General features: G+C 49.5%; 1 protein-coding gene across 9 annotated transcripts in view; it reads right to left on the bottom strand.

The window, feature by feature from the left end:
- Nucleotides 1-14,772, bottom strand: part of SLC43A2 (solute carrier family 43 member 2) — a 42,525-nt gene that overhangs the window by 12,807 nt on the left and 14,946 nt on the right. For 5 of the 9 annotated variants that reach the window (XM_014826948.3, XM_070482614.1, XM_014826944.3 and 2 more), the window contains 4 exons: nucleotides 3,174-3,266; nucleotides 1,618-1,751; nucleotides 1,330-1,532; nucleotides 700-846 (listed from right to left, as the gene is read on the bottom strand). In XM_014826948.3, coding sequence (XP_014682434.1) covers nucleotides 700-846; nucleotides 1,330-1,532; nucleotides 1,618-1,751; nucleotides 3,174-3,266 — 577 coding nt within the window. Of the gene's footprint in view, nucleotides 1-699; nucleotides 847-1,329; nucleotides 1,533-1,617; nucleotides 1,752-3,173; nucleotides 3,267-10,079; nucleotides 10,179-14,772 lie in introns of those variants that run through there. The other 4 variants (XM_070482611.1, XM_014826945.3, XM_070482612.1 and 1 more) reach the window with 2 other exon arrangements.

The following is a 14,772-nucleotide window of genomic DNA, read 5'->3' as shown; positions in this document are numbered from 1 at the left end:
ACAGGCCCTGAGGAAGTACTGACTTTCTTTGTAGAATCAAAACCTCTAATCAGCTGAAGACCTTCTGTGCTGTTTTGGAAAAGCGGTATGTGGGTTATCAGTTCTGTTTACCAGACTGAACAAGCCTCGGCTGGATCACACACAGGAAACCTCTGCCTGGCCTTGCTTCCCGGTTCAGGGCACAGACCCCAGTGCAGGCCTAATTGCTCCAAAGTCTCCAGCCGTGATGCCCCTCCCCCGCCAACCTGGGCACCCAGCCTTTCCACTCACCAGCTGTGGTTTCAAGGGTGGGAGGATTCTTGGCGTTGGGTTTGATTGGCATCTTTCAACAAGCTCTCAGGTGTACTCTGTTCTAGTCAATGTTGTCATTTACAAACACACACAACCGCTCCCCTCAGGCAATGAAATCCATACACCCCACAGCTCAAATACATGCAGTTATTTTAGGCCTTCCCCTCCCTCCTAAACCGGGAAGCTCTGACGGGGACATGAAACAACAGTTGGGGCTGGCTGTGCTGAAACAGCTCCAACAAGCAATCAGTCTCTTAGATTTCACCATTTCACGGCCCTGCTGGTCCAGCCCAGCCTAACCCCTTCCAGCCAGCTGGGCAGTGGGCGTGACCTCAGGCAGGCAGGAGTGACCACCGCTTGCAGAGTATCCTCCTGGGGGGCTGTGTACAAAGTCCAGGGGCCACCTACCTATGTCCTGGTCGCCGCTGACCAGGAACTTGAGGATGTTGTTCATGGCACCCATGTAGAAGATGAGCCGCAGCTGCGTGACGCACATGGTGACTAGGCTGAGCAGCAAGATGGGGCTGAACACGCTTTGCATGAACGAGGGGGCTGCTGTAGGAAGAAGGCCGTGGGCACTCAGGGAGAACCGGGGCCAGTACCACCGTGGCCCGCAGCCCACCCATCATCCAGGGGCCGGGTGCACGGGGAGGAGAGGTCTGATTTGCTGACCAATCACTCCATGATGGATGCAAGGACGGGCACGTGGGAGGTTAAGGGTGTGGGTTGGAGTTGGGTCACCCTGTTGTGAAACGAGTTGGGTGAATCCCTTACCCTCTTTGAGGCTTAGTGTGCTCATCTGTAAACCAGGGGAGATGGTGCCACCTGCCCTTTTGGGATGAAGCGGGAGTTAAGTGAAATGATACCCACAAAGCCCTTAGCTGGTGCTGTCCCCAGTGAGCAGGGGCTGTGGCTGTGGCTTCCAGATCTGGACTGGCCATCCCCACCCCGTCGCCAGGGTGTGAGTGTGGATGTGGGTGCAGATAGCCCTGCCGACGTCTCAGGCAGGACTGGAAGGTGAGGCCGAGCAGTGAGTACCTGTCGTGTCTGGCTGGCACTTCACCTCCAGGTCGACAGTGGACAGGCACAGCTTGTGGCCCTCCTGCAGCGCTGCTTGCTCCTTCGCGTTCCTTATGGAGCTGCCCACGCTGAGGCGGCGCCCCACCGTGGTCACCTGCTTGTAGAACTGCTTCCCGGTGATCTTGTGGTCAAAGCCCAGCCAGCTGAACTTGATCTTTACCCTGGAAGCCACAGGAGAGTGTCTGTCAGTGCTGCCCAGGGTTTTGGCTGAGACAGAGGAGTGGGGCAGACAGTATATCCACTTACGAGTAGTCCATGTCCTCTGGCCCCGGGAAGGGCTCCAGAGGCCAATTAAAGAAGCAGTTGAGGAAAACCAGCCCAGAGCAGCCGGCCCAGACCACGAGGATGATGATGAAGGAAACACCGAAGTCGTAGATGACCTGATAGGAACAGTGGGGGAGGGGCAAGGCGGGGCGTGGGCAGAGTTAGCAGAGGGAAGCTGGAGTGGGCAAGGAGGCAGGGGGCGTCCAGCAGCCCCGCTCTCCCTGCGCTGAGCTGCATGAGGAGAAATAGCCCTGTCAGCTCGGGTGTTTGATCATCAGACACCCCAATAATTCCAGCTCACCCTGGCATGTCACTCCCATGCCTCCAGCTTGGACCAAATGTCACCTCCTTAAAGAGGCGTTTGCTGACCACTCCCATCACTGGCTCACAGTGAACAGTCCTAGCTGAGATTATTGACTTCCTGATTCATCTACTTGTCCATCATTAGTCTAGCTCCCTGAAAATAGAAACCTGCTAGCCTGGCCCACTGATGTTTCTCCAGCATCTTGAAGAATATACATGGTAGCTGCCAAAAAAGCCCCTCGAGGAAGGAACAGATGGATGTCTCACTTTGCTCCTCTGTGAAATGGGCATAACCGTGGCATGTATGCTCATGGTGTAGTGGTGAGCATTAGGCAGGTGGGATCCTGGTAGAGTGCTCAGTACAGGGCCTTGCAAGGTGGGAAGCCTGCTGAGCATGCTATTGTCATTACTACCATTTATTTCCAACACAAGAGTCCCCAGAGTACTGGCAGACAGCTGCCCAGCTCCCCAGGGAGGGGACCAGCAGTTAGACACTGAGAAGAGGAGGAGGAGGAACTCACAGGCTTCTCTGCACTCCAGGAGGGAGAAGCCCTAAAGACTCCAGGAGGGCTGGCCCTAGACCCTCCAAGCCCCTCGATTCCCAGGTGGCCAGCCCACATCTGTGACCCCTTTTCCTCATCTGTGGCCTACCTCCCGTGTACCTCAGGAAATGGGATTTTACTTGGTGCTGGTGTCAGAGGAGGAAGAAGCCCCTTCAGAAGCCCTGGCTTCAGGAGCAACAGGGTTTGGAGTAGGAACGGGCTGAGGGACTGTGAAGTGTTGGCTTCATTCTGACCCTGGGCGACTTCCATGGGCTCAGAATCCTGCCAGGGAGGGAGCAGCTGAACCAACTTGGCCGAGAGCAGTGCTTTGGCTAATGGGAGTAACAACCCAACAACAGGAGACCTGGGGCTCGGGAGACTAGAGTGGACTCAGGACCGGGAACCACTCACCTACCCCCTTTCTCTACCTCAGCCCCGAAATGCAAAGACAGCCTGCGGTAACACCCTGTAGTGATATGCTTGAATTTTTCCCTCCCCCCTGGCCCAGTGGGTTTCTTTTCTGACTCCTGTGGTGCCCTGGTGCATCCTCCCAGGTGTGGGTGGTGGGGAAGGGACAGCCCCAGCGCCAAATTACTTCCTTCTTCAGAGAGGGGTGAAGGAGCCTTCGGAGAGGCCTCTGCCCAGACACTAGTCAAAATTACTGTGCTGGAAACCTGCTGGCCACACCCTCACCTTCATTCCCGGGAAGGTGACTGCAGAAGAGGCGTAGGATCCAATCATCAAGGCAATAAACGTGGACCGAAGGTCACCGAACATGTTGGGCAGCTGAAAGACAAGAAGCCAGGGAGACTGCAGCTGAGAGATTGCAGGATGGGGAAGGAGGAGGGGAAGAGAGAATCAAGGCATCCTCAGGTACCCTTTCTTATCTGCTCTTCTCCCTGTGTAATTCACAGGGGGTGTGGTCTGGGGTGATTACTGCTAATTGAAAGTTTTTCCTTCCCGGACTGAGGTTGACAAGGGGAGGGGAGGAGAGTAACACAGAACTCAGACTCTACTAATGTAAAGAAGGAGCAGCCGGGCTTCCTGGATGGCAAGGGTCCCCTCTGCTCTCTGCTCCAGCACAAGCCAGGGGCCTTCCTGTCTTTGCAGGGTTACACCGAGATGCCGGTGAGCAAAGTTGTGGGCCTCAGGCATCCCTCAAAGGGAGAAAGCCTGTTAAAAATAAGACTCTATTTGGGGATGAGAATGTCATTTTATAAATAAAACTATCAGCATCCCAGAAGGACCAGACGTCATCAAAAGCTGCTTTCAGTTCTGCGAGAGCAGGGTTTTGGAAGGTGCCAATCAGAATTCTACAGTCCTTTAGGGCTGACGGGGAGCCAGCTTGGGATTCCTGCTTGTGCATTTCTTTCTTTCTTTTTTTTTCCACGTTTTGTTTTGTTTGAGGAAGATCAGCCCTAACATCTGCTGCCAATCCTCTTCTTTTTGCTGAGGAAGACTGGCCCTGAGCTAACATCCATGCCCATCTTCCTCTACTTTACACATGGGACGCCTACCACAGCATGGCTTGCCAAGCGGTGCCATGTCCACAGCCGAGATCCGAATGGGTAAACTCCGGGCCGCCGAAGTGGAACGTGCGAACTTAACCACTGTGCCACTGGGCTGGCCCCTTTTTTGCTTTTTTAATTTTTTTATTGCAGTAACATTGGATTATAACATTATATAACTTCCAGGTGTACATGGTAATATATTCTAATTCTGCGTAGATTACATCATATTCACCACCCAAAGATGCCTAATCATCCCTTTCACCCTCCCCCCTCCCTGCTTCCCCTCTGGTAACCACCAATCCAATCTCCGTTGCTATGTGTTTGATTGTCATTGTTTTCATCTTCTACTTGTGAGTGAGATCATATGGTATTTGACTTTTTCCCTCTGACTTATTTCACTTAGCATAATACCCTCAAGGTCCATCCATGTTGTCACATATGGCCGGATTTCATCATTTCTGATGGCTGAGTAATATTCCATTGTGTATATACCACATCTTCTTTATCCATTCGTCCCTTGATGGGCACCTAGGTTGCTTCCAAGTCTTGGCTATTGTGAACAATGCTGCAATGAACATAGGGGTGCATGTATTTTTATGCATTAATGTTTTCAAGTTCTTTGGATAAATACCCAGCAGTGGGATAGCTGGATCATATGGTAGATCTATTCTTAATTTTCTGAGGATACTCTATACTGCTTTCCATAGTGGCTGCACAGTTTGCACTCCCACCAGCAGTGTACGAGGGTTCCCTTCTCCCCACATCCTCTCCAGCACTTGTTGTTTCCTGTCTTGTTAATTATAGCCATTCTGACCAGAGTAAGGTGACACCTCATTGTAGTTTTGATCTGCATTTCCCTGATAGCTAATGATGTTGAACATGTTTTCATGTGCCTGTTGGCCATCCGTATATCTTCTTTGGAGAAATCTCTGTTCAGATCTTTTGCCCATTTTTGGGGATTCCTGCTTGTGCATTTCTAAGTGCAAGGAAGGCTTTCCCTTTCCACCTGATGTTTTGCCCCAGCGATGGGCACCTGAGAAGGCAAACGGCAAGAAAGTCTTCAGGGTCTCCTCCCAGTGAGACCACTCTTGGCATTTCACAGCAGCTCATTCTGGGCCCATCCAATACGACTTTGAAGCTAAATCCCTCAGCGATTCCACCCAAATCCAGGCACAATAAAATACGGTAACACAGTCATGGATCCACAGAAGCGGGGCAAAGTACACCCTCCCAAGCAGCCAACCACAGCTTCTCCCACTAACCTCCACATTGCACCACATGTTGTAAAGCTTTCCCATCCACACCCACAGTGTCCCTGGTGTTGAGGATTACTCTGTGACAGCTAACCTGTCTCACTGCATTCAGACCATTTACACAGACCTAATCTACGCTCCCCTCCCCGATTTCTCTGGAATCATTCTTGCGTTTTATCAAACATGAAACACGTGATGGCTACCTGCAACCAATCCACTGTTGCTGAATGGAGGCAGTCTGAACTTGGTTACACACCTGCCCCTTACCAGCTCTCCCTGTGTTCCCCACAATTAAAAACAAGTAAGGGACATGATAAAAATTAAAAACGTTTGTGCTTTAAAGGACACCATCAAGAAAGTGAAAAGACAATGAAAAGACAGAAGAGAGAAAATATTTACAAATCATATATCTAATAAGGGACATGTATGTAGAACACAGAAAGAACTCCTATAACTCAATAATAAGCACATGAGAATACTCAATAATGATACTCAGTATCACTGATCATAGGGAAATGCAAATCAAAACCACAATGAGATACTGCTTCATACCCCCTAGGGTGGCTATAATAAAAAATAAAATCAGATAATAACAAACGTTGTGAGGATGCAGAGGAATTGGAACCCTCATACACTGCTGGTGGGGACGTAAAATGGTGCGGCCACCGTGGGAAACAGTCAAGCAGTTCCTCAAACAGTTAAACACAGAGGTACCATATGACCCAGAAATTTCACTCCTGGGTATACACCCAAGAGAAATGAAAACAATGTCCACACAAAAACTTGTAAGTCAACGTTTATAGCAGCATTCTTCATAATATCCAAAAGGTGCAAACAACCTCAATGTCTATTAATAAATGAATGGATAAACAAAATGTGGCAATGGAACATTCAGCCATAGAAAGAAATGAAATACTGATATATGCTACAAATGGATGAACCTTGAAAACATGTTAGGTGAAGGAAACCAGTCGCAAAAAACCACAAAGTGCATGATTCCATTTACATGAAATGTCCAGAATAGGCAAATCCGTAGAGACAGAGAATAGATTAGTGGTTGCCTAGGGCTGAGGTAGAGGAAGCTGGGAGTAAACAGGGAGGAAATGCTAATGGGTATGGCGCTTCTATTTGGGGTGATATAATTGATTATGGTGATGACTGCACAACACTGTGAATATACCAAAAACCAGTGAATTGTATACTTTAGGTGTATTATATGGTATGTGAATTATGTCTCAATATCACTGTTGAAAACCATGAATAAGGTACTTAAGATGTTTTGGGATCCCAGGATTAAAAAGGAAGACGAATAAACCTGTAGTGCATGGCCAGCTAAGCCATCTTATGGCATGGCGCCAGGGTGGCCATCCAGGCTTCCCAAAGAATTCCCAGCACACAAAGGGCGCTTCTTTCAGCCTCTACGTAGAGGGGACCCTCTGTCCACTCAGGCTTCTCAGGGAGGGTCAGAAGGGCACAAGGGGCACACGGAAATTCCCCCTAGCAGGAGCCAGAGGAAATGTGATGTGCTCATGTGTGCCAGGCACACCAAGGTGAGCTCTAAAGGAGCCCAGTCTTACTCTTTGCACACCTGCCTCCCAGGAATGCTGTGGTTCAAAGCACATGCCTCAGTTCCCAAGCTCACATATTCGGGCTGCTCCACGCTGGCTGCCCGGGCAAGGCAGCCTCACAGGGGAGGCATCTCTGGGGCCATATCCGCCCCAGGGAGAATCTAAAGATTAGCTCTGCTTGTATGGAAGGAGAGAACTCTTCCTGCCTGGGATGCCATCTAACCAGGGCAGGTAAAGGAAGAAAGGGGTCAAAGAGGGTTCAGAACCCAAAGAGAAGAGCAGATGGAGGCCCAGAGCCTGGTGGAGAGAAGGTCACTCGGTACAGAGCCAAACTAGGGAACACTTCTGTCGCTGCAGTCACCTCGGGGCACAGAGTGGCTCAAACTTCCCGACAGAGCTAGGGGATACTCCAGCTTGCTAGCTAGCCCTTGTCCTACCTTAAGGTCAAGTTTGCTTTAACTAAACCCAGGCTAGAGGCCAACACAACAGGCCTTTGGAGTTCGCACACAACCCTGACCTGATCTTCCGGAGGCTTCTCCCCAGAACTAGATCCAGGACAGGAAGCAAGAGGGAGCTGGAAGAGGAGACTGACCTTCCATCTGCCATGGAGGAGGCCCTTGCCCTCATGCCTGGACAAGGGCAGTGGCCTTCCAACTGCCCTCTCTGCTGCCCTGCCTGGAACATTCTTAGCAATCCCAACATGTTATTTTGGTCACATCAGGCCCATTCCTAGGCAAACCATCCAACCAGCCCTCCCACCAACACCTACTTCCTGTATTTTAAATTATGATTATTTTTCCTGATTAGAAAAGTAAAGCATATCCATTGAAAAAATTGGGGGGGCTGGGCTGGTGGCATAAGGGTTAAGTTCACGCTTTCCACTTCAGCAGCCTGAGGTTCATGGGTTCAGATCCCAGGCATAGACCTGCACACCACTCATCAAGCCATGCTGTGGTGGTGTCCCTCATAAAAAATAGAGGAAGATGGGTACAGAACATTAGTACAGAGGAAGATTAGCTCAGCAACAATCTTCCTCAAGCAAAAAAAAAAAAAAGAGGAAGATTGGCAACAGATGTTAGCTCTGGGCCAATCTTCCTTACACACACACAAATTTGGTACAAAGAACACGTGAAGAAAGAATAAAATAAAAATCACTGCAATACAGTCATGTTACCCTTTTGATGTATTTCCCTTTAATCTTTTTCCTATGAATACCTGTAACTTTTTAACAAAACTGGGATCATATGCTACATGTTGTTTATAAACTTTTCTTTTTTACTTGATATATTATAAATGTTTTCTAATTTTGTATTCATCTTTAACATAATTTGTAACCACTGCCTGTTATTTCTTTATCTGGATGGTCTATAACTTACACAACCATTTCTCTGATGTTGGACCTCAGGTCCTTTTAATTTTTATCTTAAATAACATTTCAATGAACATTCTTCTTTTTTTTGAGGAAGATTAGCCCTGAGCTAACTTCTGCCAATCCTCCTCTTTTTTTGCTGAGGAAGACTGGCCCTGAGCTAACCTCCATGCCCATCTTCCTCTACTTTACATGTGGGATGCCTACCGCAGCATGGCTTGCCAAGCAGTGCGATGTCCGCACCCGGGATCTGAACCAGCAAACCCCGGGCCGCTGAAGCAGAAGTGTGAACTTAACTGCTGCGCCACTGGGCCGGCCCCTCAATGAACATTCTTAAAGATAAACATACGTGCACATAGCTATTATTTCCTTAAGGTAAATTCCCAAAAGTTGAATCATTAGGAAAAAGAGAATACACATTTTTAAGTTTTTGTGATACTCTGTGCCAAACTGCCTTCCAGAAAATTCACACCAATTGCTACTCCCCCCAGCAGCATAGTAGAGTGTCTCGTTCACTGTAGCCAATTCAACGTTGTGTGCTATCATTATTTTAAAAACCTGCCACTTCACCAATATTCTTGTTATTTTAAAATCCATTTCTTTGTGTATATGGATGAAATGAATCAAGCACTGATATTTGCTTCAAAATAATCTGGTTGGTGGGTGAAGGTAGAAATGAAGCAAGACTGGTCATGAGTTCATAATTGTTGAAGTTGCAAGATGGGTACATAGGGTTCATTAGACTATTTTCCCTAATACCATATTTAATTCTTTCCATGATTAAAAAAATAAATTGAAAAAAACTTAGATTTATTTGATTACTAATGACTTTGAACATTTTTCTACAATTTTTAAAATCAGTCATTTATATTCTTCATTTCTCCTTTTCCCTTATGAGGATGTTAATCTTTTGATATTGATTTTGTATAGGCTCTTTATATATTAAAGATAGTCAAGGTTTGTCCATATACTACAAGTACATTTTCCTACTTTATCCTTCTTAGTTCATGGCGTTTTTTGACCAATAGTAGTATTTAAATAGGTAGTCAAAGTGTGTTTCAGCTTTCAGGAACTACCTAGCATTTGTGTTAGATGAAATTTCTCTGAAAAGAACATCAAGGATGACCTTGACCAATGAAACTCAAAGCATAAACATCCTGGCAGTAAGTCAATGTGTGGTCACAAATGAATAGCTAGCACAGGAGGTTTCCCTGTGGACATTAATTATTTCTTAAATGTTAATACTAATTGTGTTCTATCCTTTAGGCTTCCTTCCCTTCCTCTCAAAGCTGTCATGCCTGCCAGAGATTTCCCCTACTTGCTGTGCCCAGGAACAGCTTGATCACAGGCTTTCCCTTATTATTAAGTAATAATATATAATAATATAGTATAATTATATTAATATAATAATACCATTATGTAATATAGTATTACATAATAGTATTATTATAATAACAGCAACTATTTTTAATACCTACTGTATGTATTATCTTAAAAACCCTCAAAACAATCTTACAAGGCACGTGTCATTTATTACCCTCATTTAATGGGTATAAAACTTTAAGGATGAGAAAACTCAAGGGTCTCCCCCAAGCTGGTAAGGGTCAAATTTGGGATTCAAAGCAGGTCAAGGTTATGTGCACAGCCACTGGGCTCCTCTGCTCTTGGAAAGATTGTGTGGCTGTTGGGTACACACTTCAGTTTGGGCCCCAAGGCAATTACCCCCACCTCTCATGCCTCTGTGTGTTCCTTATCAAGCATTCCGTCTGCTCTCCCCACTAGAGATCTCTTACATCCCCTCGGATGCTCCTCTTATACCTATTTGCCCCCTTCCCTCCCCTTGACCTTCCTTGGCCCACCTCCCCGGGGTCGAGGGCCACACCATCGAGTGGACTTACATTTGCCTGCAGACTCTCCTGTTTCATCTTCAGGTCTGAGTCTCCTTCCCCATTGCTCTCCACATCCCTCGTCCCTCCTCCCTCCTCCCTCCCTCCCTCACTCTGCCTCCGCCTGACCTCAACTGCACATAATGGCTCCTCAGAAGCCCTGGTGATGGAGTGAGGCTGAGTACTGAGCAGAGTGCCCTAGTGCAGCCTCGAGGGCTGGCTCGAGGGGGAAGAACCAGCTCCGCTGCCAAGTAGGAAGCTGGAGCCGCACTGCAATGACAGATGCCAGGGAACACACTCAGCAGAGGCAGCTTCCTGACTCTGGATGCACAAGTGCACTCCCTGGTGGGGAGCGCAGGCCCCCTCCTCTGGCTCTCGGTGCTTCCTGGCCACCCTTGCTGTCTCTGCAGGGTTAGGGCTGGAGTGGGCTCGCAGGGCAGACCTGCCTTCATGCCGGCTGGCTCACATGGGGATGCTGTGGTGACTCACTCTCTTGGCCCCTTGGCTGCACTGTAAACAGGCCCCGGCCGTGTGACCTTCCCAGAGGAGAAAACAGCAGCTGCAGGCGGCCCCTCCCCAGAGTTCTGGCCACAGAGCCCGGCTACTGGACAAGATCCCCAGAGGCCGAGGCTCCGGGGCAGTGAGGGTGGGCTGTGATCCTTGGAGGACTCTCTCTAAGGTGCCTCCCTACCAGGGGACCCCAAGACAGGCCTTGGGGTTGCTGGCAGACAGGGACAGAAGGGCCACCGCTTAGCCCCCTGGCGCTGACTTTCCACATCCGTCGTCTCCCGGGCCCACTAGCTGGGGGCACATCCCTGGCCCTGGGGGAGATGCCCCAAGGCCCCTTCCAGAGGTAAGCCTTGTCCTCAGGCAGCTGGAGTACACACCTAGAGCTCTGTACAACCTGTACAGGCCAGGGTCCAGGTACCAGTCTGGACATGCGGACTCAGCAAAGCTGGGCTATTTCCTAACCCCAAACAACCAGGTGGCTTGAAGCACTCATTGCCAGGAGAAGGTCCTTGTGGTCACCTTTCTGCTTCACTGCGGAAGGGGTGGGGAGGAGGGACTCCACCCCCCAACAGGTCCAGCCCTGTCGATGGCCCCGCTACACTTTCCATCCACCCCAAACGTACTGAGCGTGTCACAGGCTGGAGCAGTTCATGAGGCGGAACCCTCTGATGGGTGGATTTTTCCAAGGCCAATGGCGATCAGCTGACTGCTCTGGGTTCTCGAGGCACCAAACCCAAGGACAGAACCCAAGAGGCAGAAGCGGCTCAGGGCACTTGGAAGAGTCCTGCTCACCCGGCACCTGGGCTCCCGGAGAGCTGGTTGGGCTGTTGGAGGTGGGGACCCTCTCCTGGCTGTAGAAGCTGGGCAGGAATGCCAAACTCCCACCCCCCACTGGGGGAATCTGCTTCACTGCTAAATCCCAAATCCCCCTTCACTCAGGTATCTCGAGAGGGATATCCATTCTGTTCTCTTCAAACTCAGATCCCAGCTCCCATGGGATTGTCTCCTGCTCAGGTTCAAAGTCAGACTGCGGTGAATCAAATAGGAACAGCCCACAGAGAAATTTTTCACTAAGGAGCCTGGCAACATTTTGTAATCACTTTTCAGCTCAGAACTCCCCATCCCGCCCACACTGACAGGGGTCAGAGCAATGGAGTGGAAAAGATACGTTCACAATGTTGGCGGCATCTGCCCCCATCTCTAAGCAACCCCGGTCCTGGATTGCGCAGGGTGGCGGCCCAAAGATGCGGCGTCAGCCGCCGGCTGGTGTTTGCGCTCCAGCCGATGAAGCGAGGTAAAGGGTTGTACAAACTCAAGGCATTGAGCAAACAGACCAAAGTGTGCTGTCCAGATGTCCAGTGGGGAGGCTGAGGCTCAGCCCATCGAGGAGTGCTCTGCACCTGTGGAGGCACCTGGCACCCTCCTCTGAGGATGTCACATCGCCCAGCCCAGACTGTCTGTGGCAGGAGCCTGAGAAAGCCAGTTCTGGGTGTCTGGCAGCCCACCTGGCATGGGATGTCCCCCAGCCCCTCTGAGCCTCCACTCTGGAGGAAAGGATCCCCCATGAGGACAGACCTCTCAGGCTCTGTAGGGAGCCCCATTGGCTGTCTCGTCCTGACCTGAGGGGAAAAGGCATTTTGCCAACGTGGGGACCCCTCTCCACCAATGGGGCTAACAGCTCACAGCCCCTGGTCATCTTTATTTATACCACAGCCCATGCAACACAAAACCCCTTGGGACTCAGAAAGGCCCCAAATTAAGGTTTCCATGGCAACACATTCTCCCCAGATTCCCAGGTTATCATGGAGTGATTAGCTATGGCCCCAAAGTGGGTACAGGAGATTTGATTTAGGAAGCTCCAAAAGGTGACCCTGAAGACTCCTTTGTCCCCAAAATTAGAACACGGGTGGGAGACATGAACAGAAAGTGCCATTGTGCTGCTAGCTCGGCGTCTCTGGGAGCCGATCCTGACAGTTCTGCTTTTTAACGGCCTGGGCTACGTCAGAATGAGATTCAGCTCGGCTCAGCAGAAGCCTCGGCCAGCCCCAGCACATTGCCCAAGAGCTCCAGCCCTGTCCTCGCTGACCTGCTTCTCACTCTCCTTTCAGGGGCGGCTCTGGAGAGGAGCTGCCATAGGAGCCTCATCAGAGGCCTCACGGGACAGGGGAATGTCCGAGGGATCCATCAGGCCACGGTGGGGGTAGAGGAGGAAAGATGACTTAAAAAGTGGTTGGTGGGGCCCACCCAGTGGCGCAGCGGTTAAGTGCGCCCGTTCCGCTTCTCGGCAGCCCAGGGTTCGCCGGTTTGGATCCCGGGTGTGGACATGACACGGCTTGGCATGCTGTGGTAGGCTTCCCACGTATAAAAGTAGAGGAAGATGGGCATGGATGTTAGCTCAGGGCCAGTCTTCCTCAGCAAAAAGAGGAGGATTGGCAGTAGTTAGCTCAGGGCTAATTTTCCTCAAAAAAAAGTGGTTGGAGGGGGCCGGCCCTGTGGCCAAGTGGTTAAGTTCACATGCTCCTCTTTGGCAGCCCAGGGTTTCGCCAGTTCTGATCCTAAGTGCGGACCTAACACCACTCAAAAAACTATGTGGAGGCGGCGTCCCACATAGAAGAACTAGAGTGACTTACAACTAGGATACACAACGATGTGCTGGGGCTTTGGGGAGAAAAAAAAGAAAAAAGAGGAAGATTGGCAACAGATGTTAGCTCAGGGCCAAACTTTCTCACCAAAAAGTACACCTTAAAAAAAAAAACAGCGCTTAGAGAGCTGGCCTGGGTAACTAGAAGGGGTGTCAGCAGGGCGTAGGGGCGAGAGGGTGGTCATCCTCTGCCTTCCCACGGGGAACAGTGACTGAGCAGCCTCTTGGCGCCTCTACAACAAAGGTTGTCAAACTCTGTGAAGGGCCAGATAGTAAATATTTTAGGTTTTGCAGGCCATGTGGTCTCTGCCACAACTACTTCATTCCGCCCTACAGCACAAGACGGCCATGGGCAACATGTAAACAAGTGGGCATGCCTGTGTTCCAATAAAACCCTGTTTACAAAGCTGCGTGGTCTGGATTTGGACTGGGGGTGGCAGTTTGTGAACTCTTGCTCTAGACCCAAGAATGGGGACCTTAGAGGACAAGCCACTGGCCTCCCCTAAACAGGTCCCTGCTAACCAAACACTTTAGGTGCTCGATCAGATGGTTTTCTTGTCTGGTCACTATTTGGCCCACAGAGTCGTTTACCCCCCCTGCCCCGGGAGAGTGAGAAGCTGTAACAGGAACGCTCGGGCCTCCACACAGGCCTATTAGAGGTTGAGGAAAGCAAAGGACCCTCCCATGAAAAATGTGCCTGTGCAGCACACACACGAATTGGCTTGCCTCTGATCTGCAGGCGGCCCACAGCTCTCCTGAAGCGTATTCACGGGCCACCTAGAGGCCTGGAAACCCTGCAGTAAGATGATGGCTTGCTCACTCAGAAAGAGAGCTAAGCTTTCTCTGCATATGAAAGAGCTCTTATAAAACACTAAAAAAAGGATAAACAAGCGTGTAGAAAAATAGACAAATGACACAAAGAAGCAGTTCACAAAAGAAAACTCAAATGACCACAAAAAAGAGGTGAAAAGATGCTCCGTCTCATTAATAATTGAAGAAAAAGTTTTTTAAATCGTGGTATATCATTTTCCACCAGATTAACTGACTAATGTTTAAAAGATTAATGACAGGGTGTGGAGGGGGTGTGGAGAAGGAGGCACTCTAACACATGCTGGTAGGATAGTATTTTGGGAAGAGTATTTGATGGTTTATATTAAAAATTTCTTTTTTTTTGAGGAAGATTAGCGCTGAGCTAACTACTGCCCTCCTTTTTTTTTTTTTTTTTTTTTTTGGTGGAGGAAGCCTGGCCCTGAGCTAACATCGTGCCCATCTTCCTCTACTTTCTATACGTGGGACGCCTACCATAGCATGGTGTGCTAAGCAGTGCCACGTCCACACCCGGGATCCGAACCAGCGAATCCCGGGCTGCCGAGAAGCAGAACGTGCGAACTTAACCGCTGTGCCACCGGGCCGGCCCCTATATTAAAATTTAAAACATGCGGATCCTGTGGCCCAGCAACTCCACTTCCAGGAATTTACTTTACAGAAATGTATGTACAGGGATGTTTACCTCAGCAGCATCAGTAAATCAGAAAAATTGGAAACCAACCCAAA

Source organism: Equus asinus, chromosome 13, assembly GCF_041296235.1.
Source record: "Equus asinus isolate D_3611 breed Donkey chromosome 13, EquAss-T2T_v2, whole genome shotgun sequence".
NCBI classification, from domain to species: domain Eukaryota; kingdom Metazoa; phylum Chordata; class Mammalia; order Perissodactyla; family Equidae; genus Equus; species Equus asinus.
The sequence above is the reverse complement of the archived record's forward strand: the minus strand, read 5'-3'. Positions and strand labels throughout refer to the sequence as shown.